Source organism: Cherax quadricarinatus, chromosome 55 (genome assembly GCF_038502225.1).
Source record: "Cherax quadricarinatus isolate ZL_2023a chromosome 55, ASM3850222v1, whole genome shotgun sequence".
Classification (NCBI taxonomy): domain Eukaryota; kingdom Metazoa; phylum Arthropoda; class Malacostraca; order Decapoda; family Parastacidae; genus Cherax; species Cherax quadricarinatus.
Window position 1 is genome coordinate 26345634 of NC_091346.1, and position 27658 is coordinate 26373291.

A 27658-nucleotide genomic window follows, 5' to 3' on the forward strand; every position below is an offset into this window, starting at 1 on the left:
GAGAAGTGGACTCTTATTTACGGTCCGATTTCCTTCATTTTTGGTGCACGCTAAAAAGCATCTTTCCATCATACATTGCCCAAGTTTCAATAAGGTAGTCCAACACACAACTGAGATCCAGTTCCCTAGATCAAGAGCAAGAACCCCTCACCAAAATCAAGGAATCTCCCTTGAGGCTGCTCGCATCTGGAAGCAAAAAATTGAGCGAGTGACTGCTCATATCTGGAAAAACTCGCACATGGATGTACTAGTAAGTAGAGGTTTCACTGTACAGTGGACCCCCGCATACCGTCGCCATCACATAACGTACAATCCGCATACCGCTCGCTTTTATCACAAAAATTTTGCCTCGCATACCGCTCAAAAACCCGCTCACCGCTCTTCGTCCGAGACGCGTCCAATGTGCGCCCTTAGCCAGCCTCACGTGCCGCTGGTGGCATTGTTTACCAGCCTGCCTCCGCGGTAACATCCAAGCATACAATCGGAACATTTCGTATTATTACAGTGATTTTGGTGATTTTATCAGCCAAATAAGTGACCATGGGCCCCAAGAAAGCTTCTAGTGCCAACCCTACAGCAATAAGGGTGAGAATTACAATAGAGATGAAGAAAGAGATCATTGATAAGTATGAAAGTGGAGTGCGTGTCGCCGACCTGGCCAGGTTGTACAAGAAACCCAAATCAACCATCGCTACTATTGTGGGCAACAGAAAGGCAATCAAGGAAGCTGTTCTTGCCAAAGGTTAAACTGTGTTTTCGAAACAGAGATCGCAAGTGATGGAAGATGTTGAGAGACTCTTATTGGTGTGGATAAATGAAAAACAGCTAGCAGGAGATAGCGTTTCTCAAGTGAACATAAGCGAAAAGGCTAGGAAGTTGCATGAGGATTTAATTAAAAAAATGCCTGCAACTAGTGATGATGTGAGTGAATTTAAGGCCAGCAAAGGTTGGTTTGAGAGATTTAAGAAGCGTAGTGGCATACATAGTGTGATAAGGCATGGTGAGGCTGCCAGTTCAGACCACAAAGCAGCTGAAAAATTATTATTATCACACTGGCCGATTCCCACCAAGGCAGGGTGGCCCGAAAAAGAAAAACTTTCACCATCATTCGCTCCATCACTGTCTTGCCAGAAGGGTGCTTTACACTACAGTTTTTAAACTGCAACATTAACACCCCTCCTTCAGAGTGCAGGCACTGTACTTCCCATCTCCAGGACTCAAGTCCGGCCTGCCGGTTTCCCTGAATCCCTTCATAAATGTTACTTTGCTCACACTCCAACAGCACGTCAAGTATTAAAAACCATTTGTCTCCATTCACTCCTATCAAACACGCTCACGCATGCCTGCTGGAAGTCCAAGCCCCTCGCACACAAAACCTCCTTTACCCCCTCCCTCCAACCCTTCCTAGGCCGACCCCTACCCCGCCTTCCTTCCACTACAAGGAAAATATGTGCAGGAATTCAAGGAGTACATAGACAGTGAAGGACTGAAACCTGAACAAGTGTTTAATTGTGATGAAACAGGCCTGTTTTGGAAGAAAATGCCAAGCAGGACCTACATTTCTGAGGAGGAAAAGGCACTCCCAGGACATAAGCCTATGAAAGACAGGCTTACTTTGTTGATGTGTTCCAATGCTACTGGTGATTGCAAAGTGAAGCCTTTATTAGTGTATCACTCTGAAACTCCCAGACTGTTCAGGCAAAAGAATGTCCTCAAGGAGAATTTGTGTGTGCTGTGGAGGGCAAACAGTAAGGCATGGGTCACTAGGGACTTTTTCTATGACTGGTTACACCATGCATTTGCCCCCAATGTGAAAGATTACCTAACTGAAAGAAATTAGAACTTAAGTGCCTCCTGGTGTTAGACAATGCCCCTGGTCATCCTACAGACGTGGCAGAGCGACTTTATGGGGACATGAAATTCATTAAGGTGAAGTTTTTGCCTCCTAATACCACTCCTCTCCTGCAGCCCATGGACCAGCAGGTTATTGCAAACTTCAAAAAACTGTACACAAAAGCTCTGTTTGAAAGGTGCTTTGTAGTGACCTCAGAAACTCAACTGACTCTAAGAGAGTTTTGGAGAGAGCACTTTAATATCCTCAATTGTGTAAACCTTATAGGTAAGGCTTGGGAGGGAGTGATTAAGAAGACCTTGAACTCTGCTTGGAAGAAACTGTGGCCAGAATGTGTAGACAAAAGGGATTTTGAAGGGTTTGAGGCTAACCCTGAGAGGATTATGCCAGTTGAGGAATCCATTGTGGCATTGGGAAAGTCCTTGGGGTTGGAGGTTAGTGGGGAGGATGTGGAAGAGTTGGTGGAGGAGGATAATGAAGAACTAACCACTGATGAGCTGATAGATCAACTTCAACAGCAAGAGGCCAGACCTGAGGAAACTGGTTCAGAGGAGGGGAGAGAGAAATTGAAGAAGTTGCCTACTACAAAGATTAAGGAAATCTGTGCAAAGTGGCTTGAAGTGCAAACCTTCATGGATGAAAATCACCCTCACACAGCTATTGCAAGCCGTGTTGGCAACCTGTACACTGACAATGTTGTGAAACACTTTAGGGAAGTCATAAAGGAACGAGAGGTACAGGCCACTATGGACAGATATGTTGTGCGAAAGAAGTCCAGTGACTCTGAAGCTGGTCCTAGTGGCATTAAAAGAAGAAGGGAAGTAACCCCAGAAAAGGACTTGACACCTCAAGTCTTAATGGAAGGGGATTCCCCTTCTAAACACTAACACTCTCTCTCCCCTCCTCCCATCCCATCAATCATCACCAGATCTTCAATAAAATTAAGTGTCATGTAATTGTGCATGCCTTTTTCAGTTTGTGTGTATTAAAATTAACATTTCATGTGGTAAATTTTTTTTTTTTTCATACTTTTGGGTGTCTTGCACGGATTAATTTGATTTCCATTATTTCTTATGGGGAAAATTCATTCGCATACTGACCATTTCGCATAACAAAGAGCCCTCTTGCACGGATTAAAGTCGCTATGCGGGGGTCCACTGTATTACACTTGCTTTTCATTTTGAATTTTTATTTACACAAAAAAATATAAGATTTACCGTTATTCAGACAACTACATAATGGTAATAAGAGTATATGTATGTCAGTGCATTCCTGAGTGCATATTAGACTGGCCAGTTAATGTATATTGGATGAGTGATGTGATTTGTTTCCTCTTGAACATCGGCAAAAATCGAACATTTCTGCTACTTTGAGCTCAATTTCAAACTACTTTTAGTTTGTAAACTATTCAAAATCATCTCTATTTCTGTAATATAACTTTCATTCTATCAAATGAGACCAAGAAACCGAGAATATAACCATACGAAAATACACCGCAAAGTCACTTTTTTACACCAAAAACACGGTCGCAACATTTTTTCCTCATTATGCACAGTGCATTGCAGGATTTTTTATACCATTCACACCAACCACTCGGACCCATTTTCTTATACACAAGCCTACCAGCTTTCTCCAGCAACACAAAGTCGCTAGAATTTTGACATAGTATTACGGGACCGAAAGTGGCTTCAAAGCCGTAATATCACGAGACCGACCCCGAGAGGGTTAAGAGACAATTAACCCTTAACCCTCTGACTGTCGCAATCCCAAATCCTGAAGTGTCTCCCGGTGTCGCAAAATATTTGAAAAAAAAAAAAAATTATTTTTCTTCTGAAATTATAGAGAATCTTTTCCCGATGATAATGACACTAAAAGTACGAAATTTGATGGATAATTTACGGAATTACGCTCTCGCAAAGTTAGCGATCTAGGCGACATTTACGCATCAGCGATTTCACCCAATTTGAGCCCTATTTTCAGCTAATTCCATTGTTCCAGTCCACCAAACTCATAGCTATTTCTTTAGAACTCCATTTGTTCTACCGACTGAGTACGAGAAACTGCCCATTACCAATTTCAACTATCCAATAAAGTAGTCAGAAACTGGCAATTTGGCCAATTTTATGCAAATTAAAAAATATGTCAATTTCAAAATAGGGTCCAGAAGGAACAATGCAGCCATTCCTGGTACTAAAATAACATTTTCTCTGTTCATCAGTCATGTCTCCAGGCCTGTTATAATACTCTAACATCTATTTTTAATTTTTATTCACACAAAAAATAAAAGATTTACTGTTATGCAAACTACTGCAATATTGTAATAATTGTATAAAGAACGTCAATCCATTCGTGACTGCATATTAGAATGGCTAGTTGGACATTTATTGGGCAATGACATCATTTGTTTACTCTTGAACATCGGCAAAAATCAAACATTTCCACCCAGGGAGGTACTACCATCCTGCCAAGTGAGTGTAAAACAAAAGCCTGTAATTGTATTACATGATGGTAGGACTGCTGGTGTCTTGTCTGTCTCATAAATATGCAAGATTTCAGGTACGTCTTGCTACTTCTACTTACACTTAGGTCACACTACACATACATGTACATGTTTATTTAAACAAACTTATCTGAGTTTTCTTTGATTTTATCTTAACAGTTCTTGGTCTTATTACTTTTCCTTTTACATCCATGGGGAAGTGGAATAAGAATCTTTCCTTCCTAAGCCATGTGTGTTGTAAAAGTCAACTAAAATGCCGGGAACAATGGGATAGTAACCCCTTTTCCTGCAATAATTACTAAAAAGAATAAGAACAAAACTGTCAAAGTGGGAAGTCTGAATGTGCATGGATGTTGTGCAGATGATAAGAAAGAGATGATTGTGGATGTTATGAATGAGAAGCTGGATGTCCTGGCTTTAAGTGAAACAAAGCTAAATGGGGTGGGAGAGTTTCAGTGGAGAGGAATAAATGGGATTAGGTCAGGGGTTTCAAATAGAGTTAGAGCTAAAGGAGGAGTAGCACTAATGTTGAAGGATAAGCTATGGCAGGAAAAGAGGGAATATAAATGTATTAATTCAAGGATTATGTGGATTAAAATAAAAGTTGGATGTGAAAAGTGGGTTATAGCAAGCGTATATGCACCTGGAGAAGAGAGAAGTGTAGAGGAGAGAGAGAGAGATTTTGGAAAATGTTGAGTGAATGCGTGGGGAGTTTTGAACCAAGTGTGAGAGTAATGGTGGCTGGGGATTTCAATGCTAAAGTGGGCAAAAATGTTGTGGAGGAAGTAGTCGGTAAATTTGGGGTGCCAGGGGTAAATGAAAATGGGGAGCCTTTAATTGAGCTATGTGTAGAAAGAGGTTTGGTAATAAGTAATCCATATTTTATGAAGAAGAGGATAAATAAATATACAAGGTATGATATAGTACGTAATGAAAGTAGTTTGTTAGATTATGTATTGGTGGATAAAAGGCTGATGGGTAGGCTCCAGGATGTACAAGTTTATAGAGGGGCAACTGATATATCAGATCATTATTTAGTTGTAGCTACAGTGGGAGTAAGAGGTAGATGGGAAAAGAGGAAAATGGCAACAACAAGTAAGAGGGAGGTGAAAGTGTAAAAAACTAAGGGAGGACGAAGTTTGGGCGAGATATAAGCAACTCTTGGCAGAAAGGTGGGCTGGTGCAAGTATGAGTAGTGGGGGGATTGAAGAGGGTTGAGGTGGTTTGGTCATTTAGAGAGAATGTATCAAAGTAGAATGACATGGAGAGCATATAAATCTGTAGGGGAAGGAAGGCGGGGTAGGGGTCGTCCTCATAAAGGTTGGAAGGAAGGAGTAAATTAGGTTTTGTAGGCGAGGGGCTTGGACTTCCAGCAAGCATGCGTGAGCATGTTTGATAGGAGTGAATGGAGACGAATGGTATTTGGGACCTGACAAGCTGTTGGAGTGTGAGCAGGATAATATTTAGCGAAGGGATTCAGGGAAACCGGTTATTTTTATATAGCCTGACTTGAGTCCTGGAAATGGGAAGTACAATGCCTGCACTTTAAAGGAGGGGTTTGGGATATTGGCAGTTTGGAGGGATATGTTGTGTATCTTTATACATATATGCTTCTAAACTGTTGCATTCTAAGCACCTCTGCAAAAACAGTGATTATGTGAAAGTGTTGAATGATGATGAAAGTATTTTCTTTTTGGGTCACCCTGCCGACTTCTTAAAAAAAAAAAAAATACAGTATGTAGTACAGTGGACTCTCCACTTTTGTCGATCTCCATTATTGCCGATTTCGGTTTTGGCCGACTTTTTTCATTGATTTTTTGGTTCTGTTTTCGTTAATTACTTCCATTTTCGTCAATCCTATGGAACCTGTCGAGTGCCCAGCATGCGGACAAAGCCGCCTCCCACACCATTCTCAGCCAATGTAACACTGTTTCTTGGTGAGTGAACATATCCTGCCAGGTCATACAAACCATTTTATAATAATCCATTGTTTTTGCCACTTGCTAAGTAAGCTACCATAGGCCCAAAGAAAGCTTCTAGTGCTAGCCCTCTGGTAAAGAATGTGGGAAACACAATATAATTCAAGAAAAAGTTTGCAGAAAAATACGAAAGTTGTGGTGGTAGAGGGTGGTAGTGATGGTGGTAGAGGGTGGTAGTGATGGTGGGAGAGGGTGGTAGTGATGGTGGTAGAGGGTGGTAGCAATGGTGGTAGAGGATGGTAGTGATTAGTAGAGGGTAGTAGTGGTTGTGGTGGTGGTAGAGGGTAGTAGTCATTGTGATGGTGGTAGAGGGTAGTATTGGTTGTGATGGTGGTAGAGGGTGGTATTGGTTGTGATGGTGGTAGAGGGTGTCTTCTTCAGTGATTCAGCGATTCTAGTAACTCCTCCAATGTTGTTAGAGTTATATAGGGCTACAGAAAACACAGCCGCCTCAGCTGCAGCCTTCACCAACATTGTGTACAGCTCATGCTCACAGTGGCCCTTATACACCCAACAACAATAACATAACCCCTGTCGTTACATACATAATGACTTATTTTATTCATTCTAGAGTATATGTCATGTTTCTACATTATTAATATTGTTTATTATGTCATATTAGTTGAATTGTGATAGATAAACAATAAATAATAGATAAACAATAAACTCACCTCCCTCTCCCCTCCACCCGGTCTGCCATACACCAACAAGTCTTTTCAATAAAGGTAAGTGTGATGTTAAATGTTCATTTATACATTTTATTAGTGCTTTATATTTATTTGTCGTTCTTTTCTGCATGAAAATCTATATTTAAGCTAGGTAAATGACCCCTGATAAGGACCTAGTACCTCAAGTCCTTATGGAGGGGGATTCCCCTTCCAAACGATAACCTCTCTTCCCTCTCCCCTCCTCCCTGTCTTCCATCCATCAACAACAGCCTTCAATAAAGGTAAGTGTCATGTGTAATGTTCATTCTTCTGTGCATGTAAATCTATCTTTAAGGTAAAAAAAAAATTGTTTTTCTTGATACTTCTGGGTGTCTGGAACAGATTAATTCCATTTACATTGTTTCTTATGGGGAAAATGGTTTCTGTTTTAGCCGATTTCAGTTTTGCCTGATGACTCTGGAATGGATTAAATCTGAAAACCGATAGCCCACTGTAGTTCTTGTGATTTCATAGCCAATCTTTGTTTTCATACTAATATTAGGTACTGAAATAGTACTCAAATAGTCACAAACACACTGACAGGTGAACATTTTCACCTGCCTTAGTCACATACTATTGTCAAGAAATATATATATAATATTTATAGGTCCCAGCAATGTTTTAGACATGCTGGAGTATGCAGTGGACCCTCGGTTATTGGCCGTTCCTGTTATCTGTCAACTCGGTGATCAGCCGGTTTTTCAGCTTCCGGTGATCAGCCGTTTGGAACGCACCCGTCCGCTGGCTGGGGCCGCTTGTGCATCAGTTTGGCTGTCTCTCTCAGTGGATGAGGAAGCTTCTGCTCATACATCCAAACATTTTGCTTGTTTTCCATTTTTTTTTTTTTGAGTGCAACTGCAAAATAAGTAACCATGGATCCAAAGAAAGTTCCTGTGGCAAAGAAAGTGAGAAACACCATGGAATTTAAGTGTGAAGTGATTGAAAAATATAAGAGTGCTTTGCAAGTGCTAGAACTTGCAAAGATGTACAGAAAAAACAAATCTACCATTACATCCACCCTGGCAAAGAAAGGACAAATCAAGGATGCTAATGTTGCGAAAAGAGTAACTTTTCTAACGAAGCAAAGGTCACCAATAATGGAAGAGATGGAAAAGTTGTTATTTTCGTGGAGTAAGGAAAAAGAATTAGTGGGAGACAGTGCTGTGGAATCTATTATTTGTGAAAAGGCAAGGCAGTTACATGAGGATCTTCTACAGAAAACTCCTGGAACAAGTGCTGCTGGTAGTGAATTTAGAGCCAGCAAAGGCTGGTTTGAGAGATTTAAGAAGCATAGTGGCATACAGAGTGTTGTAAGGCATGAGGAGGCTGCAAGTTCTGACAAATGTGCGGCTGAAAAGTACATGCAGGAATTCCAGGGGTACATAAAGACTGAAGGATTCGAACCCCAACAAGTGTTCAGTTGTGAAGAAATAAGCCTGTTTTGGAAGAAAATGCCAACTAGGACCTACATCACCTTTGAAGAGCTTCGAGAGTTTATCTACTCTCTGAGCCTGGCCATGGGCCAGGCTCGTCTGGTGCTTGCCTGGTCAACCAGGCTGTTGCTGCTGGAGGCCCGCTGCCCCACATATCCATCACAGCCTGGTTGATCTGACACCTGGTGAAGATACTTGTCCAGTTTCCTCTTGAAGGCTTCTACACTTGTTCCAGCAGTGTTTCTGATATCTTCTGGTAAGATGTTGAAAAGTCTGGGACCCCGGATGTTGATACAGTGTTCCCTTATTGTCCCCACCACACCCCTGCTCCTCACTGGGTTTATTTTACACTTCCTCCCATATCTCTCACTCCAGTATGTTGTTATGGCAGTGTGCAGATTTGGGACCAAGCCCTCGAGTACCTTTCAGGTATATATTATCCTGTACTTATCTCTCTGCCAGGACACAAGCCTATGAAAGACAGGCTTACTCTTCTGTTGTGTGGTAATGCTAGTGGGGATTTTAAAGTGAAGCCTTTACTGGTGTATCACTCAGAAAATCCCAGTGTGTTCAAGAATATATTGGGTGTGATTTGGAAAGCTAATCATAAAGCATGGGTCACAAGGCAATTTTTCAAAGAGTGGGTTAATGATGTGTTTGGCCCAAGTGTGAAAAAATATTTCCTGGAAAAGAAATTGCCACTCAAGTGCCTCCTGGTACTGGACAACACTCCTGCATATCCTCCAGACTTGGAAGACCAGGTGTTTAGGGACTTCAGCTTTATAAAAGTAAAGTTCTTGCCTTTTAACACCACTCCTCTCCTCCAGCCCATGGACCAGCAGGTCATTTCTAACTTCAAAAAACTCTACACAAAAGCAATGTTTCAAAAGTGCTTTGAAATTACCTCGGACACTCAGTTGACCCTAAGAGAGTTCTGGAGGAATCACTTCACTATCCTCCATTGCATAAGCCTTATAGGTAAGGTTTGGGAGGGAGTGACTTCCAGGACTTTGAACTCTGCTTGGAGAAAATTGTGGCCAGGTTGTGTCCAAGAGAGGGATTTTGAAGGGTTTGAGGCTGACCCTGTGGACTATATTGTGGCACTGGGGAAGTCCCTGGGGATGGAGGTGAGTGGCGAGGATGTGGAAAAGTTGGTGGAGGACCACAGGGAAGAGCTAAACACTGAAGAGCTGCAGAAGCTTCAACTTGAACAGCAACAGACTGCAGCTGAGAAACTTGCTTCAGAGGAAGAGGAAGAATGAGTCAAGGAGATTAGAGAGATGTGTGCAATGTGGACTAGGGTGCAAGCTTTTGTGGAGAAATACCACCCTGACCAAGCAGAAACAAGCCATATCTGCAACATGTTCATTGACAAAACCCTGTCTCACTTCAGGGAAATCTTAGATGCGAGAAACAGACCTCTATGGACAGGTTTGTTGTGCGACGGGTCCAGTGACTCTCGAGCTGGTTCTAGTGGCATTAAAAGACAAAGAAGGGAAGTAACCCGTGATAAGGACTTGGTACCTGAAATCCTTATGGAGGGGGATATCCTTTCCAAACACTAACTCCTCCCTCTTTCCTCCTCTCTATCTTCCAGAAGCCAGCATTAGTCTTCAATAAAGGTATGTAATACTTATATAATTGTTAAAAAAATTATTTTTTTGTGAATATTTTTGTCTGGAACAGATTAATTGTATTTCCATTAATTCTTATGGGAAATAATATTTCGGTTTTCAGTCATTTCAGTTTTAGGCCGAGCTTCTGGAACGGATTACGGCCGATAACCGAGGGTCCACTGTATTTGAAACTCCTTGAGCATGGTGTAAGACGAGTATCACTCCACTGCTGACAGTGCAGCAGTGTAGTGACATTTGATGATCATGCACTGCCTTGGCTTTGTTTTTACTGTTACACATAAACATGTTTGTCTGTCTGTCTGTCTACCTCTCTCTGTTTATCTGTCTCTGCTTATCTGTATCTCTGTCTCTCTCTGTCTGCTTGTCTCTCTTTCTGTCTCAGAGAGAGCCATTCATGAACCAACAGGTATTACACATGATGCAGAATTGTCAAGTCTGATTCCTGAACAAGTGAAAATGCGTATTACCTGCCAGTCATGCTTAATATGCATTATATCTACAAGCACAGTATAGCACTTAGTCTTAATTTCTTGGGTTATCCTAGGCAATTTATACTATGTATAACTGTATTTATGTGTACCTGTGAGACAGAGACAGATACAGACAGACAAATGGAGATAGAGACAGCCAAAGTCAATCAGCCACCCAGCTGCCGGCCAGCCAGACTGCCAAACACGTATTACACATTCCAGAATTGTTTCTCTTTACTTTGGGCATAAGTTATAGGACATTCTGGCAGGATGACACTACCAGTGGTACCAAAATTAAAAGGATGTTGCACATGGGTTATTATTGAGGTTTTCTGATATTTCCTCGACCACTTGTGGCCACATCACAGACCGGGCCATGTGGGCGTTGACCCCCGGAACTCTCAGTAAACTCCAAGTAAACATCCACCTCAAAGCCACTAAACTCAGGGTCAACATCACTTTCCTCTTAAATGGGGAGTGTTAATAGGACATGAAATCAGTGAATCCCTGGTGTTTGCCACACTGTTTGCTCTACCTGGCACTCAATTGAACTGGTGCTCCCACAAGGTACTAAGTGGTCCCAGATTTTTTAATACTGCACACACCAAGTGTTCAGACCCATTCTATGCTGACCAGGCATCTCAGGCCAAGTGTGCCAAATTTGGAGGCAGGAAAAATAAAACGTTGATCTACATTAGAAGCACTAGCGGTAACAATGTAGATCTACGTTTAGACAGTTAAGAGGTTAAGGGGATGCTGAAAAATAACAAATAATGGGTTTAAACACTATAAATAGAGTAAACGACAAACAACTTAGTTATATTGAAAACTACATTAAAAAATATTTACCTAGCAGGTTCTGCCCATTATTTTAAAAGTCTGTTTTTTTTATTATTATTATCACACTGGCCGATTCCCACCAAGGCAGGGTGGCCCGAAAAAGAAAAACTTTCACCATGTTGATTATATGGAGGGTTTACTTACATTTCTAGTTTTCACATCTGGATACAGAATCTATTCAACTTTTCTAATGGACAGTAGAATATACGAAAAGATTGTATTTCCATACAAAAACTGCAGAACACTCCAGAAAACCTGATCGCTCTCCTTTGAGCAAAACTGGTAAAAATACTTGAGAAAGAGAAGGAAACAACAACTGCACTCACCGCTCCTGGATACTGAGGTTGTGAACCTGGAAACCGAGGTTGACTCCACTGTGAGGACGGGGCTCCAGGAGGTGTAGAGTCATTGGGCCGACTCCACGGTTGTTGTGGGGGACCAGGTTGGTTCTGACCGGTGTATCCACCGTATTGGTTATTTGGACGCCATCCTAAAAAAAAAAAAAAAAGAAAAGACCTTATTAATACTTATATTATCTAAGTATAATTATGTACAGTGTGTGAGCAGGGTAATATTTAGTGAAGGGATTCAGGGAAACTGGTTATTTTCACATAGTCGGACTTGAGTCCTGGAAATGGGAAGTACAATGCCTGCACTTTAAAGGAGGGGTTTGGGATATTGGCAGTTTGGAGGGATATGTTGTGTATCTTTATACGTATATGCTTCTAAACTGTTGTATTCTGAGCACCTCTGCAAAAACAGTGATAATGTGTGAGTGTGGTGAAAGTGTTGAATGATGATGAAAGTATTTTCTTTTTGGGGATTTTCTTTCTTTTTTTGGGTCACCCTGCCTCGGTGGGAGACGGCCGACTTGTTGAAAAAAAAAAAAAATTATGTACAGTACTAGTCACGGTATTAAGCCAGGTGAGCACCCCAGCATAATGCAGTGACAAAAATCAAAGGCCTACCATACAGGGGAAGTCTTTATTAGTCAGTGCATTATGCTGGGTAGCAGCCATTAGCATGACGTCACGGCCTGCCACCACACTCAACAGCGACTCCTCAGTGCTCACATGGCTGCCCTGGTGAGAGGAAGTGTTGCACATCTCTCTCTCATCCGCCCCGTTTTTTGTCCAGTGCTCCCTTTGGTTTTGGGGCTATACATGTTTGATTATAGGTAAAAGGAAGTCTTTAACATTTGAAACTATAGCTCAAATCATAGGGCTTCACAAAGTTGGGCACCAGACGAAAGAAAAAGTGGAGAATGTTGGTGTGTGTGTGAGCATTCAGTGAGGAACTGCATGCAGTGTTTCAAGGCTGGTGGCAGTGTCGAGTTACTGTCTGCCAAACCTCGACCTGGTCCGTTGAAGAAGGCATTTGTTCATACCGTAACTGTGTTATTTAAGAAGCAGTTAGAGAGTACACCAAAGATAACTGCTAGAGAATTGAAAGAAAAGAACCGACATCTTCTCTCAGAGGTGTCTGTAAAAACCGTTAACAGACGTATATCAGAATTCAGCTAGTCACCGCCAGGTTAAGAAACTGATCCTCTCTGAACCACAGAAGAAACGTAGGCTGGATTATGCAAAGAAGTATCTTCTCTGGAATCGTCAACTGTGGTCTAAAATACTTTGGAGTGATGAAGCAACCTTCACCAATACCTGTAACTGTGGGGGACATGTGTACCGGCCCAGAGGTAGTGACCCACTAGACCCACGCAAAACCTGTGGGACCACCAAACATCCAGACTCGTTCATGGTTTGGGGGTGTTTCAGTGCTCAGTGTGTTGGTGAACTCATTGTGCTTCCCAAAAACCAGTATAATTACCTGGAGTTATTGTGTGACAATTTACCCGAGGCATTTGACAAGTGTGGGGCTACGGTTTTTGTACTGGATGGTGCACCGTGTCATACTGCCAAATCTGTAGTTCAGTGGTTTAACCCTTTGAGAGTCGGTCATGTACATGTACACCTTAACAGCCTGGAGACCTGGAGTTTACCTGGAGAGGGTTTTGGGGGTCAACGCCCCCGTGGCTCAGTCTGAGACCAGGCCTCGTGGTGGATCAGGGTCTGATCAACCAGGTTGTTACTGCTGGGCACATACAAACTGACGTACGAACCACAACCCAGTTAGTCAGGTACTGACTTTAGGTGCCTGTCCAGCACCTTCTTGAAGACAGCCAAAGGTCTATTGATAATCCCCCTTATGTATGCTGGGAGGCAGTTAAACAGTCTTGGGCCTCTCACACTTATTGTGTTGTCTCTCACAACAGTTTTGTAACAACAAATATTACGAAAAAATTCTTATTACAGAGATAATACAGTGATGTTTGTCAACACAGCAAGATGTTAATACTAGGATGTTAAGGTGATGTTTAACACTAGGGTGTTAATGTGATGTTTAACACTAGGATCTTAAGGTGATGTTTAACAGTATTATTACACAACAACTTCATGACACTGATGCCACTGTAAATGTTATAACTCTAAAACTGTAGTAACACAGTGTTGTCACTATATATTTCTAACACTGTAGTAACACAGTGTTGTCACTACATACTTCAGAATTTGACACTTATGGGAACCTTATGATAATGAAAATTGACACTACAAGAAGAATATATCTGGTGCCAAAATGACCTGAAGTACTGGTACTACCAGCACCAACCTCTGCTACCAGAATGACCTGAAGTGTTGGTACTACCAATACCAACCTTGGCTACCAGGATGACCTGAAGTACTGGTACTACAAGTACCAACCTCTGCTACCAGGATGACCTAAAGTGTTGGTTCTACCAGTACCAACCTCTGCTACCAGGATGACCTAAAGTGTTGGTTCTACCAGCACCAACCTCTGCTACCAGAATGACCTGAAGTGTTGGTACTACCAATACCAACCTTGGCTACCAGGATGACCTGAAGTACTGGTACTACAAGTACCAACCTCTGCTACCAGGATGACCTAAAGTGTTGGTTCTACCAGTACCAACCTCTGCTACCAGGATGACCTAAAGTGTTGGTTCTACCAGCACCAACCTCTGCTACCAGAATGACCTGAAGTGTTGGTACTACCAATACCAACCTTGGCTACCAGGATGACCTGAAGTACTGGTACTACAAGTACCAACCTCTGCTACCAGGATGACCTAAAGTGTTGGTTCTACCAGTACCAACCTCTGCTACCAGGATGACCTGAAGTACTTGTACTACAAGCACCAACCTCTGCTACCAGGATGACCTAAAGTGTTGGTTCTACCAGTACCAACCTCTGCTACCAGGATGACCTGAAGTACTTGTACTACAAGCACCAACCTCTGCTACCGAGATGACCTGAAGTACTGGTACTACAAGTACCAACCTCTACTACCAGAATGGCATGAAGTGTTGGTACTACCAGTACCAACCTTTGCTACCAGGATGACCTGAAGTGGTGGTACACTACCAGTACCAACCTCTGCTATCAGGATGACCTGAAGTACTGGTACTACAAGTACCAACCTCGGCTACCAGGATGACCTGATGTCAGCCGGTGTCGGTCACGTACTCATATGCCAAAATCTGGTGGAAGAAAGCTGGTAGGCCTACATATGAAAGAATGGGTCTGCATGGTTAGTGCGCGCAGTATAAGAAAAATCATGCAGCACGCAGTGCGTGAGAAAAAAACTCCGACCATGTTTTTGGTTTAAAACAGCGACTTTCCAGTGTATTTTCGTATGGTATTTATGATTGTATTCTTGTTTTCTTGATCTTAATGATAGAATGGAAGATATATTACGGAAATAGAGATGATTTTGATTGGTTACATGATGAAAAGTATACCTCGAAATTGAGCTCAAAGTAGCGGAAATGTTCGATTTTTGCCGATGTGTAAGAGTAAATAATTCATGCCATGCGTCCAATACACATCAACTGGTGACTCTAATATTCTTTCACAAGTGCATTGATATTATTTATATCATTTTTACAATAATGCATTAGTCTGCGTAACAGTAAATCCTCTATTTTTTGTAAGAATAAAAACTCAAAACAGAAAGCAAGAGTAATATAAGAGGAGCCTGGAGATGTGACTAATGAACTGAGAAAATGCTATTTTAGTGCCAGGAATGTCTGTCTTATTTATTCTGGAACCTATTTTGAAATTGGCATCTTTTGAAATTTGTGTGAAATTGACCAAATTGCCAATTTCTGACCACTTTGTTGGGTAGCTGAAATCAGTAAATGGGTGTTTCTTGTATTTAATCAATAGAACAAATGGAGTTCTAGCGAAATAGCCATGACTTTAATCAACTAACATTTAGAATTGTCCGAAAATAGGGCTCAAAGTGGGCAAAAACGCAGATGCATAAATATCGTCGAGGCCACTAATTTCGCGAGAGCATAATTCCATAAGTTTTCCATTAAATTTCATACTTTTGGTGTCATTACCATCATTAAAATTTTTTTTTTTTTTTTTAATTTTTTTGACCCTGAGTGGCAGCAGGATCGAGGGACTTGACCCTCAAAGGGTTATGGACTGTGAAGTGAGGTTCTTTAAGAACATAAGAAAGAAGTAACAATGCAGCAGGCCTACTGACCCATGTGAAGCAGGTCCATGTCACAGTCTGGCTTAGCCCAATGACCCACCTAGTCAGGTTACTTCCACTAAAGGAAGGAGCATAGCATCAGACCTAGTAGCACAAGCTAGTCAGGTCCAACTCACACCCACCCACACTCACTCATGTATTTATCTAACCTATTTTTAAAACTACGCAACGTTTTAGCCTCTATAACTGTACTCTGGAGTTTGCTCCACACATCCACAATTCTATTACCAAACCAGTGCTTTCCTATATCCTTCCTGAATCTGAATTTTTCCAACTTGAAACCATTGCTGCGAGTTCTGTCATCGCTGGAAATTTTCAGCACCCTATTTACATCTCCTTTATTTATTCCTGTTTTCCATTTATACACCTCATTCATATCCCCCCTAATTCTATGCCTTTCTAGAGAGTGCAGATTCAAGGCCCTCAGTCTATCCTCATAGGGAAGATTTCTAATACATGGGATCAACTTTGTCATCCTTCTCTGTATGTTTTCCAGTGCATTTACTATATCCATTCTGTATTACGGTGACCAGAACTATGCAGCATAATCTAAATGAGGCCTAACCAAGGATATATAGAGTTGAAGAACAACCCAAGGACTTCTATTATTTATATTTCTCACTTTATTGTGAACACTAATGAACTGTTGTCTTGATTTTAGATTACTGCTAACCAGAACTCCTAAATCTTTTTCGCAATCAGTAGTATTAACCCTTAAACTGTCCAAACAGATCTACGTTCACATGCGTAGAGCTCCAAAAGTAGATCTACATTTTTTTACATATTTTCAAATATAAAAAAAAAAAAACGTAGATCAAAGTTTTTTTACACGTTTTCAAATGTTAAAAAAAAAAGGTGTACGTTTTTTTACATACTTTCAAATGTTGAAAAAATGTAGATCTACATTTGGACAGCTTAAGGGTTAAGATCTACATTATTTAGTTTATATGTGGCATGGTTATTTTCCTGTCCAACATTTAGAACTTTGCATTTGTCTATATTAAATTGTATCTGCCACTTCTCTGACCATTGCATCAGTCTATTCAAATCACCCTGGAGTGCTCTAGTGTCCTCATTTGAACGAACTGGACAGCCTATTTTAGTATCATCAGCAAATTTGCTTATGTCACTATTTACTCCCTCATCTATGTCATTTATGTAAATTGTGAACAACAACAGGCTCCCTGAGGAACACTGCTTGTGACGTGCCCCCATTCTGATTTCTCCCCATTTATGCAAACTCTCTGCTGCCTATTTGTCAACCATGCGTCTACCCAGGAAAAAATTTCTCCTCCTATTCTGTGTGCCTTAAGTTTCCTCTCTAGCCTCTGATGTGGAACTCTATCGAAAGCCTTACTTAAGTCCATATACACAATATCATATTCATTACCATGATCTACCTCCTCAAACACCTTAATGAAAGAAGTTAGTAAATTCGTAAGACAGGAACGCCCCTTAGTAAAACCGTGTTGAGATTCATTTATCAAGATGGCTATGAATTGTTTCGGCAATTATTGATTCCATAAATTTTCCCACTATGGAGGTAAGGCTTATTGGTCTATAGTTCGAAGCCAAGGACCTGTCACCTGCCTTGTAAACAGGTATTACATTTGCCATTTTCCACTTATCAGGCACTATGCCAGTTTGTAGTGATATGTTGAAAAGATTAGCCAAAAGTATGCCAAGTTCCTCTTTACATTTCCTTAATACCCTTGCAAACAGTTCATCAGGGTCTGGGGATTTGTTAGGTTTTAATTTCTCTATTTGTCTGAGGACCATGTCACCAGTTACCGCAATCATGCATAGTTTATTATCTTCCTGTTCTACATAATCTATTATTTCTGGAATTTTGCTAGTATTTTCCTGGGTAAAAACTGAGAGGAAGTAAGTATTGGAAATTTCACACATATCCTTATCACCGTCAGTGATCTGACCTGAGTTACTCTTAACCCTTTCAGGGTTGGTGCAGTACTAGTACGGCTTGCACACCAGGGTTGGTGCCGTACTAGTACGCATAAATTCTAGTGCCTTCAAATCTAGCAAGAGAAAGCTGGTAGGCCTACACATGAAAGAATGGGTCTATGTGGTCAGTGTGCACAGTATAAAAAAAAATTCCTGCAGCACACAGTGCATAATGAGGAAAAAAAAAAAACTCACCGTGTTTTTGGTTTAACCCTTTCAGGGTCCAAGGCCCAAATCTGGAGTCACGCACCAGTGTCCAAGAATTTTCAAAAAAAAAAATTTGTTATTTTTTCTTATGAAATCGTAGAGAATCTTTTTGTGAAGGTAATAAAACAAAAAGTACGAAATTTGGTGGAAAATTGACGAAATTATGCTCTCGCGAATTTTAATGTGTCAGCGACATTTACGAATCGGCGATTTTGCCAACTCTGACTCCCATTTTAGGCCAATTACATTATTCCAATCAACCAAATTCTTAGCTATTTCACTAGTATTACTTCTATTCTATCGATTGAGCACAAGAAATCGCCAAGTCAACTGTTTCAACTACAAAATAAAGTGATCGGAAATTGTTAATTTGGCCAATTTAACACAAAGTTCAAAATATTCCAATTTCAAAATAGGGTCCAGAATAAACAATGTAGGCATTCCTGGCACTAAACTAACATTTCCTCTGTTCATTAGTTATGTTTTGAGGCTTTACAAATAAATTCCATTTTGATTTTTTATTCACATAATGAATTTTTATTCACACCAAAAAATAGAAGATTTACTGTTATGCAATACTGTAATAATTGTATAAATATCATCACCATATTTGTGAATGTATATTAGACCCACCAGCTGACGTGTATTAGACGTGTGAGGTCGTTTGTTTACTCTTGAATATCGGCAAAAATTTAACATTTCCGCTACTTTGAGCTCAGTTTCAAGCCATTTCCAGTGCTAAAACCAATCAAAATCATCTCTATTTCTGTAATATGTCTTCCATTCTATCAAATGAGACCAAGAAATCGCAAATACAACTATAAAAAACATACGAAAAAACACTGCAAATTTGCTGTTTTAATCGAAAAATCATGATTTAAGTTTTTTTCTCTCATTATACACAGTTTGCTGCAGGATCTGTTTTATGTGGTGCACACATACCACATAGATGTATTCTCTCATATCTAGGCCCAAATGTACCTCTCACAGTTTATCAGAGTGAGCTGAGCTCATGGCGTAGATCTACGGTTTGGACCCTGAACGTAAAGCCGTAGATCTACGGGACGGACCCTGAAAGGGTTAAAACAGCGACTGCAATGTATTTTCGTATGCTATTTATGGTTGTATTCTAGTTTTCCCGATCTCATTTTGATTTTGATTGGTTTCACAATGAAAAGTACCTTGAAATTGAGTTCAAAGTAGCAGAAATGTTTGATTTTTGCCAAAGTTCGAAAGTAAACAAATCATACCATGTGTCCAATACAAGTCAACTGGTGAGTCTAATATTCTTTCACAAGTGCGCTGATATTATTTATACCATTTCTACACCATTTCTACACTAGTACAGTAGTTTGCATAACAGTAAATTTTCTATTTTTTTGTGAGAATAAAAATTCAAAGTGGAAAGCAAAAGAAATATAACAGAGGCCTAGGGACTTGACTAATGAACAGAGGAAATGCTATTTTAGTGCCAGGAATGTCTGTCTTATTTATTCTGGACCCTATTTGGAAATTGGCATCTTTTGAAATTTGTGTGAAATTGGCAAAATTGCCAATTTCTGACCACTTTATTGGATAGTTGAAATCGGTAAATGGGTAGTTTCTTGTATTCATTTGACAGAAAAAATGGAGTTCTAGCAAAATAGGTATGATATTTGTCGACTGGTACATCGGAATTAACCGAAAATAGGGCTCAAAGTGGGTGAAATCGCCGATGCATGTAAACATCGTCGAGACTGCTAACTTCGCCAGAGCATAATTCCATAAGTTTCCATCAAATTTCATACTTTTGGTGTCAATATGATCAGGAAAAGATTCTATATCATTTCATAAGAAAAAATAATTATTTTTTTTTTCGAAAAATTTCCAACCCTGAGAACAAGTTTAGGAGAGGGCCTGCCGACCCTGAAAGGGTTAAGTGGGCCTATCTTGTCCCTAATCTTACTTCTGTACACCTGAAAGAACCCTTTTGGGTTAGTCTTCGAATCCCTAGTGACCTTAGCCTCATAATCCCTTTTTGCTGTTCTTATTCCTTTTTTTATTTCTCTCTTTAACCCCTAAATGGTCCAAACATATATATACATTCTTATGCGTAGCGCCCCAAACGTATATATACATTTTAATTTTCCTGCCTCCAAATTTGGCACAATTGGTGTGAGATGCCTGGTCAGCATAGAATGGGTCTTAACACTCGGTGTGCGCAGTATTAAAAAATCTGGGACCACTAAGTACCTTGTGGGAGCACCAGTTAAATTGAGCCCCAGCTAGAGCCAACAGTGCGGCAAACGTCAAGGATTCACTGATGTAATGTCATATTAACACTCCTCTTTTAAGAGGAAATTGATGTTAACCCCAAGTTTAGGGTCTGTCGATCTCTGTCTGTCTATCTGTCTCTGTCTATGTCTATCTCTGTCTATCTGTCTCTGTCTGTCTATGTCTGTCTCTATGTCTGTCTCTGCCTTTGTCTATCTGTCTCTGTCTATCTGTCTCTGTCTATCTCTGTCTCACAGGTACACATAAATACAAGTATATGTAGTATAAATTGCCTAGGATAACCCAAAAATTCCAGACAAAGTGCTATACTCTGCTTGAAGATGTAAGTAAAGGTGATGACGCAGTCTTGTGGCTCTCTCTGAGACAGAGAGCTAGACGGATAGACAGATAGACAGGGAGCTTGACAGACAAATAGTCAGACAGAAATGTTTGTGTACCAGCAAAAACAAAGGGAAGGCGATGCTCATCAAATGATATGCCTATACATGCCTACATATCCCTCTTTTTTGACCAATGAGATGTTTTAATCTACTGTTCATCCATTTGGGATCATTTTTGTTAGATCTAATTTCCCTACTCGGAACAAAAGTTGTCTGGGCAGCTAGAACTATTCATGAAAAATGTCATATTGGCAACCAACACCACCTACCTGACCCATAGTTAGGTTATCCCTATTTAGCCCACCCAGGTAATTTCTCAGTCCCATGAAATCAGTCAAGCGAAAGTCTGGGACAGAGATTTGATTGCAGTTATCTGGGTAATTCCATGATATAGTGAAACTAAGTGATTTGTGACCACTTTCCCCAAGCTCATCATTAACCTCAAGATTATTAATTATCGATTCTTTGTTGGCAAGAATTAAGTCAAGCAGAATGTTAATGACTGGCCTGGCAATTCCCCAGACCTAACCCCTATTGAGAACCTCTGTTCAATAGCAAAGCGAAGTTTACTGGCAAGGATATCAGTTCCATCCTGTGGCTAGAGGCTGCTCTACATGAGGCATGGAATAATATACCTCCCCAAACCTTCAAGAATTTGTGTGAGAATCTTCCTACATGGCTGAGGGACATGATTAGGCATAAAGGATGCAGCACCATGCATTAAAACCTCAGTAAGTGTGCATATACATATATTATAACCTTTCATGGTATGTGTTTGAGTTTTGGTGCCGTGACTAGCACTGTACATGCATTTACATGATATTAATGAAGATCAGAAATTCAACATAAATAGCTAACATCACAAATGAAAAATTTAAAAGGTGACTGTGATAACAATTAACAATAATGCTAATACTAATGATAATTTCTTTCCCCGACACACTGGCCATCTCTCACTGACACAGGGTGACCCAAAAAGGAAAAACACTTTCACCATCATTCACACATTCACTGTCTTTGCAGAGGAACTCAGATACAATGTTTAGACATCACTCTAAACAGTCAATATCACAAACCCCTCCTTAAAGTGCAGGCACTGTACTTTCCACCTCCAGGACTCAAATCCAGCTAACCAGTTTCCCTGAATCCCTTCACAAAATATTACCCTCTCACACTCCAACAGTTCGTCAGGTCCCAAAAACCTCAGTTTCCATTCACTCCTGTCCAACATGCTCACACATGCCTGCTGCATGTCCAAGCCAATGGCGCATAAATCCTCTTTTACCCTGTCCCTCCACCCTTTTCTAGGATGACCCATACCCCTCCTCCCCTCCACTGCAGATTTATGCACCCTCCAAGCCATTCTATTTTATTCCATCCCCTCTAAATGACCAAGCCACCTTAATAGCCCCTCTTTAGCCCTATGAATAATACTTTCAGTAACTCCACACCTCCTCCTAATTGCCATACTACAAATTCTCTGCATAATAATTTACAGTGAAACATATAAGTGAACAGTATTTAGATAAGGCTAAAGAGGTTTTTGTGGCATTTATGGATTTGGAAAAGGCATATGACAGGGTGGATAGGGGGGCAATGTGGCAGATGTTGCAGGTGTATGGTATAGGAGGTAGGTTACTGAAAGCAGTGAAGAGTTTTTACGAGGATAGTGAGGCTCAAGTTAGAGTATGTAGGAAAGAGGGAAATTATTTCCCAGTAAAAGTAGGCCTTAGACAAAGAAGTGTGATGTCACCGTGGTTGTTTAATATATTTATAGATGGGGTTGTAAGAGAAGTAAATGCGAGGGTCTTGGCAAGAGGCATGGAGTTAAAAGATAAAGAATCACACAAAGTGGGAGTTGTCACAGTTGCTCTTTGCTGATGACACTGTGCTCTTGGGAGATTCTGAAGAGAAGTTGCAGAGATTGGTGGATGAATTTGGTAGGATGTGCAAAAGAAGAAAATTAAAAGTGAATACAGGAAAGAGTAAGGTTATGAGGATAACAAAAAGATTAGGTGATGAAAGATTGGATATCAGATTGGAGGGAGAGAGTATGGAGGAGGTGAATGTATTCAGATATTTGGGAGTGGACGTGTCAGCGGATGGGTCTATGAAAGATGAGGTGAATCATAGAATTGATGAGGGGAAAAGGGTGAGTGGTGCACTTAGGAGTCTGTGGAGACAAAGAACTTTGTCCTTGGAGGCAAAGAGGGAAATATTTTTTTTATTTTTTTTTTATCATCACACTGGCCGATTCCCACCAAGGCAGGGTGGCCCGAAAAAGAAAAACTTTCACCATCATTCACTCCATCACTGTCTTGCCAGAAGGGTGCTTTACACTACAGTTTTTAAACTGCAACATTAGTTTTACCAACGCTCTTATATGGGTGTGAAGCATGGGTGATGAATGTTGCAGCGAGGAGAAGGCTGGAGGCAGTGGAGATGTCATGTCTGAGGGCAATGTGTGGTGTGAATATAATGCAGAGAATTCGTAGTTTGTAAGTTAGGAGGAGGTGCGGGATTACCAAAACTGTTGTCCAGAGGGCTGAGGAAGGGTTGTTGAGGTGGTTCGGACATGTAGAGAGATTAAAAACTGAAGTGTAAAGCACCCTTCTGGCAAGACAGTGATGGAGTGAATGATGGTGAAAGTTTTTCTTTTTCGGGCCACCCTGCCTTGGTGGGAATCGGCCAGTGTGATAATAAATAATAATTTACACCACACATTGCCTTTAGATACAACATCTCCACTGCCTCCAGCCTCCTCCTTGCTTCAGCATTTACAACCCATGCTTCACAACCACATAAGAGTGCTAGTACCACTATACCCTCATACATTCCCTACTTTGCCTATATGAATAATGTTCTTTGTCTCCATAGATACCTTAACCCTTTGACTGTTTCGGCTATATACATGTATATACGTCTTATAGGTAGTAGGCTGGTAGACAGCAACCACCCAGGGAAGTACTACCGTCCTGCCAGATGACTGTGAAACAAAAACCTGTAACTGTTTTGCATGATGGTAGGATTGCTGGTTTCTTTTTCTGTCTCATAAACACGCTAAGATAACAGGGATATCTTGCTACTCCTACTTACACTTTGGTCACACTTCACAGACACGCACATGCATATATATATATACATACATCTAGGTTTTTCTCCTTTTTCTAAATAGCTCTTGTTCTTTTTTATTTCTTCTATTGTCCATGGGGAAGTGGAAAAAGAATCTTTCCTCCGTAAGCCATGCGTGTCGTATGAGGCGACTAAAATGCCGGGAGCAATGGGCTAGTAACCCCTTCTCCTGTATACATTTACTAAAAAAGAGAAGAAGAAAAACTTTATAAAACTGGGTTGCTTAAATGTGCGTGGATGTAGTGCGGATGACAAGAAACAGATGATTGCTGATGTTATGAATGAAAAGAAGTTGGATGTCCTGGCCCTAAGCGAAACAAAGCTGAAGGGGGTAGGAGAGTTTCAGTGGGGGGAAATAAATGGGATTAAATCTGGAGTATCTGAGAGAGTTAGAGCAAAGGAAGGGGTAGCAGTAATGTTAAATGATCAGTTATGGAAGGAGAAAAGAGAATATGAATGTGTAAATTCAAGAATTATGTGGATTAAAGTAAAGGTTGGATGCGAGAAGTGGGTTATAATAAGCGTGTATGCACCTGGAGAAGAGAGGAATGCAGAGGAGAGAGAGAGATTTTGGGAGATGTTAAGTGAATGTATAGGAGCCTTTGAACCAAGTGAGAGAGTAATTGTGGTAGGGGACCTGAATGCTAAAGTAGGAGAAACTTTTAGAGAGGGTGTGGTAGGTAAGTTTGGGGTGCCAGGTGTAAATGATAATGGGAGCCCTTTGATTGAACTTTGTATAGAAAGGGGTTTAGTTATAGGTAATACATATTTTAAGAAAAAGAGGATAAATAAGTATACACGATATGATGTAGGGCGAAATGACAGTAGTTTGTTGGATTATGTATTGGTAGATAAAAGACTGTTGAGTAGACTTCAGGATGTACATGTTTATAGAGGGGCCACAGATATATCAGATCACTTTCTAGTTGTAGCTACACTGAGAGTAAAAGGTAGATGGGATACAAGGAGAATAGAAGCATCAGGGAAGAGAGAGGTGAAGGTTTATAAACTAAAAGAGGAGGCAGTTAGGGTAAGATATAAACAGCTATTGGAGGATAGATGGGCTAATGAGAGCATAGGCAATGGGGTCGAAGAGGTATGGGGTAGGTTTAAAAATGTAGTGTTAGAGTGTTCAGCAGAAGTTTGTGGTTACAGGAAAGTGGGTGCAGGAGGGAAGAGGAGCGATTGGTGGAATGATGATGTAAAGAGAGTAGTAAGGGAGAAAAAGTTAGCATATGAGAAGTTTTACAAAGTAGAAGTGATGCAAGGAGGGAAGAGTATATGGAGAAAAAGAGAGAGGTTAAGAGAGTGGTGAAGCAATGTAAAAAGAGAGCAAATGAGAGAGTGGGTGAGATGTTATCAACAAATTTTGTTGAAAATAAGAAAAAGTTTTGGAGTGAGATTAACAAGTTAAGAAAGCCTAGAGAACAAATGGATTTGTCAGTTAAAAATAGGAGAGGAGAGTTATTAAATGGAGAGTTAGAGGTATTGGGAAGATGGAGGGAATATTTTGAGGAATTGTTAAATGTTGATGAAGATAGGGAAGCTGTGATTTCGTGTATAGGGCAAGGAGGAATAACATCTTGTAGGAGTGAGGAAGAGCCAGTTGTGAGTGTGGGGGAAGTTCGTGAGGCAGTAGGTAAAATGAAAGGGGGTAAGGCAGCCGGGATTGATGGGATAAAGATAGAAATGTTAAAAGCAGGTGGGGATATAGTTTTGGAGTGGTTGGTGCAATTATTTAATAAATGTATGGAAGAGGGTAAGGTACCTAGGGATTGGCAGAGAGCATGCATAGTTCCTTTGTATAAAGGCAAAGGGGATAAAAGAGAGTGCAAAAATTATAGGGGGATAAGTCTGTTGAGTGTACCTGGTAAAGTGTATGGTAGAGTTATAATTGAAAGAATTAAGAGTAAGACGGAGAATAGGATAGCAGATGAACAAGGAGGCTTTAGGAAAGGTAGGGGGTGAGTGGACCAGGTGTTTACAGTGAAACATATAAGTGAACAGTATTTAGATAAGGCTAAAGAGGTCTTTGTGGCATTTATGGATTTGGAAAAGGCGTATGACAGGGTGGATAGGGGGGCAATGTGGCAGATGTTGCAAGTGTATGGTGTAGGAGGTAGGTTACTGAAAGCAGTGAAGAGTTTTTACGAGGATAGTGAGGCTCAAGTTAGAGTATGTAGGAAAGAGGGAAATTTTTTCCCAGTAAAAGTAGGCCTTAGACAAGGATGTGTGATGTCACCGTGGTTGTTTAATATATTTATAGATGGGGTTGTAAGAGAAGTAAATGCGAGGGTCTTGGCAAGAGGCGTGGAGTTAAAAGATAAAGAATCACACACAAAGTGGGAGTTGTCACAGCTGCTCTTTGCTGATGACACTGTGCTCTTGGGAGATTCTGAAGAGAAGTTGCAGAGATTGGTGGATGAATTTGGTAGGGTGTGCAAAAGAAGAAAATTAAAGGTGAATACAGGAAAGAGTAAGGTTATGAGGATAACAAAAAGATTAGGTGATGAAAGATTGAATATCAGATTGGAGGGAGAGAGTATGGAGGAGGTGAACGTATTCAGATATTTGGGAGTGGACGTGTCAGCGGATGGGTCTATGAAAGATGAGGTGAATCATAGAATTGATGAGGGAAAAAGAGTGAGTGGTGCACTTAGGAGTCTGTGGAGACAAAGAACTTTGTCCTTGGAGGCAAAGAGGGGAATGTATGAGAGTATAGTTTTACCAACGCTCTTATATGGGTGTAAAGCGTGGGTGATGAATGTTGCAGCGAGGAGAAGGCTGGAGGCAGTGGAGATGTCATGTCTGAGGGCAATGTGTGGTGTGAATATAATGCAGAGAATTCGTAGTTTGTAAGTTAGGAGGAGGTGCGGGATTACCAAAACTGTTGTCCAGAGGGCTGAGGAAGGGTTGTTGAGGTGGTTCGGACATGTAGAGAGAATGGAGCGAAACAGAATGACTTCAAGAGTGTATCAGTCTGTAGTGGAAGGAAGGCGGGGTAGGGGTCGGCCTAGGAAGGGTTGGAGGGAGGGGGTAAGGGAGGTTTTGTGTGCGAGGGGCTTGGACTTCCAGCAGGCATGCGTGAGCGTGTTTGATAGGAGTGAATGGAGACAAATGGTTTTTAATACTTGACGTGCTGTTGGAGTGTGAGCAAAGTAACATTTATGAAGGGATTCAGGGAAACCGGCAGGCCGGACTTGAGTCCTGGAGATGGGAAGTACAGTGCCTGCACTCTGAAGGAGGGGTGTTAATGTTGCAGTTTAAAAACTGTAGTGTAAAGCACCCTTCTGGCAAGACAGTGATGGAGTGAATGATGGTGAAAGTTTTTCTTTTTCGGGCCACCCTGCCTTGGTGGGAATCGGCCAGTGTGATAATAAAATAATAAAAACGTCTTATGAGCCAGTGTTTCGGATGTACATATACTCAATAATTCTAGCGGCTTCAAATTAAGCAGGAGAAAGCTGGTAAGCCACATGTGAGAGAATGGGTCTGTGTGGTCAGTGTGCACTGTATAAAAAAAATCCTGCAGCACGCAGTGCATGAGAGAGAAAAAACTCTGGTGGTGTTTTTGGATTAAAATGCTGACTTTGAGGTGTATTTTCCTATAGTATTTATGGTTGTATTCTCGTTTTCTTGGTCTCATTTGATAGAATGGAAAACATTACAGAAATAGAGATGATTTTGATTAGTTTCATTATGA

The 27658-nt window shown here is 40.8% G+C and overlaps 1 protein-coding gene across 8 annotated transcripts in view; it reads right to left on the minus strand.

Annotated features, from left to right (window-relative positions):
- Window positions 1-27658, minus strand: part of osa (trithorax group protein osa) — a 521098-nt gene that overhangs the window by 42805 nt on the left and 450635 nt on the right. For all 8 annotated transcript variants that reach the window (XM_070096962.1, XM_053791422.2, XM_053791420.2 and 5 more), the window contains one exon: window positions 11745-11908. In XM_070096962.1, coding sequence (XP_069953063.1) covers window positions 11745-11908 — 164 coding nt within the window. The remainder of the gene's footprint in view (window positions 1-11744; window positions 11909-27658) is intronic.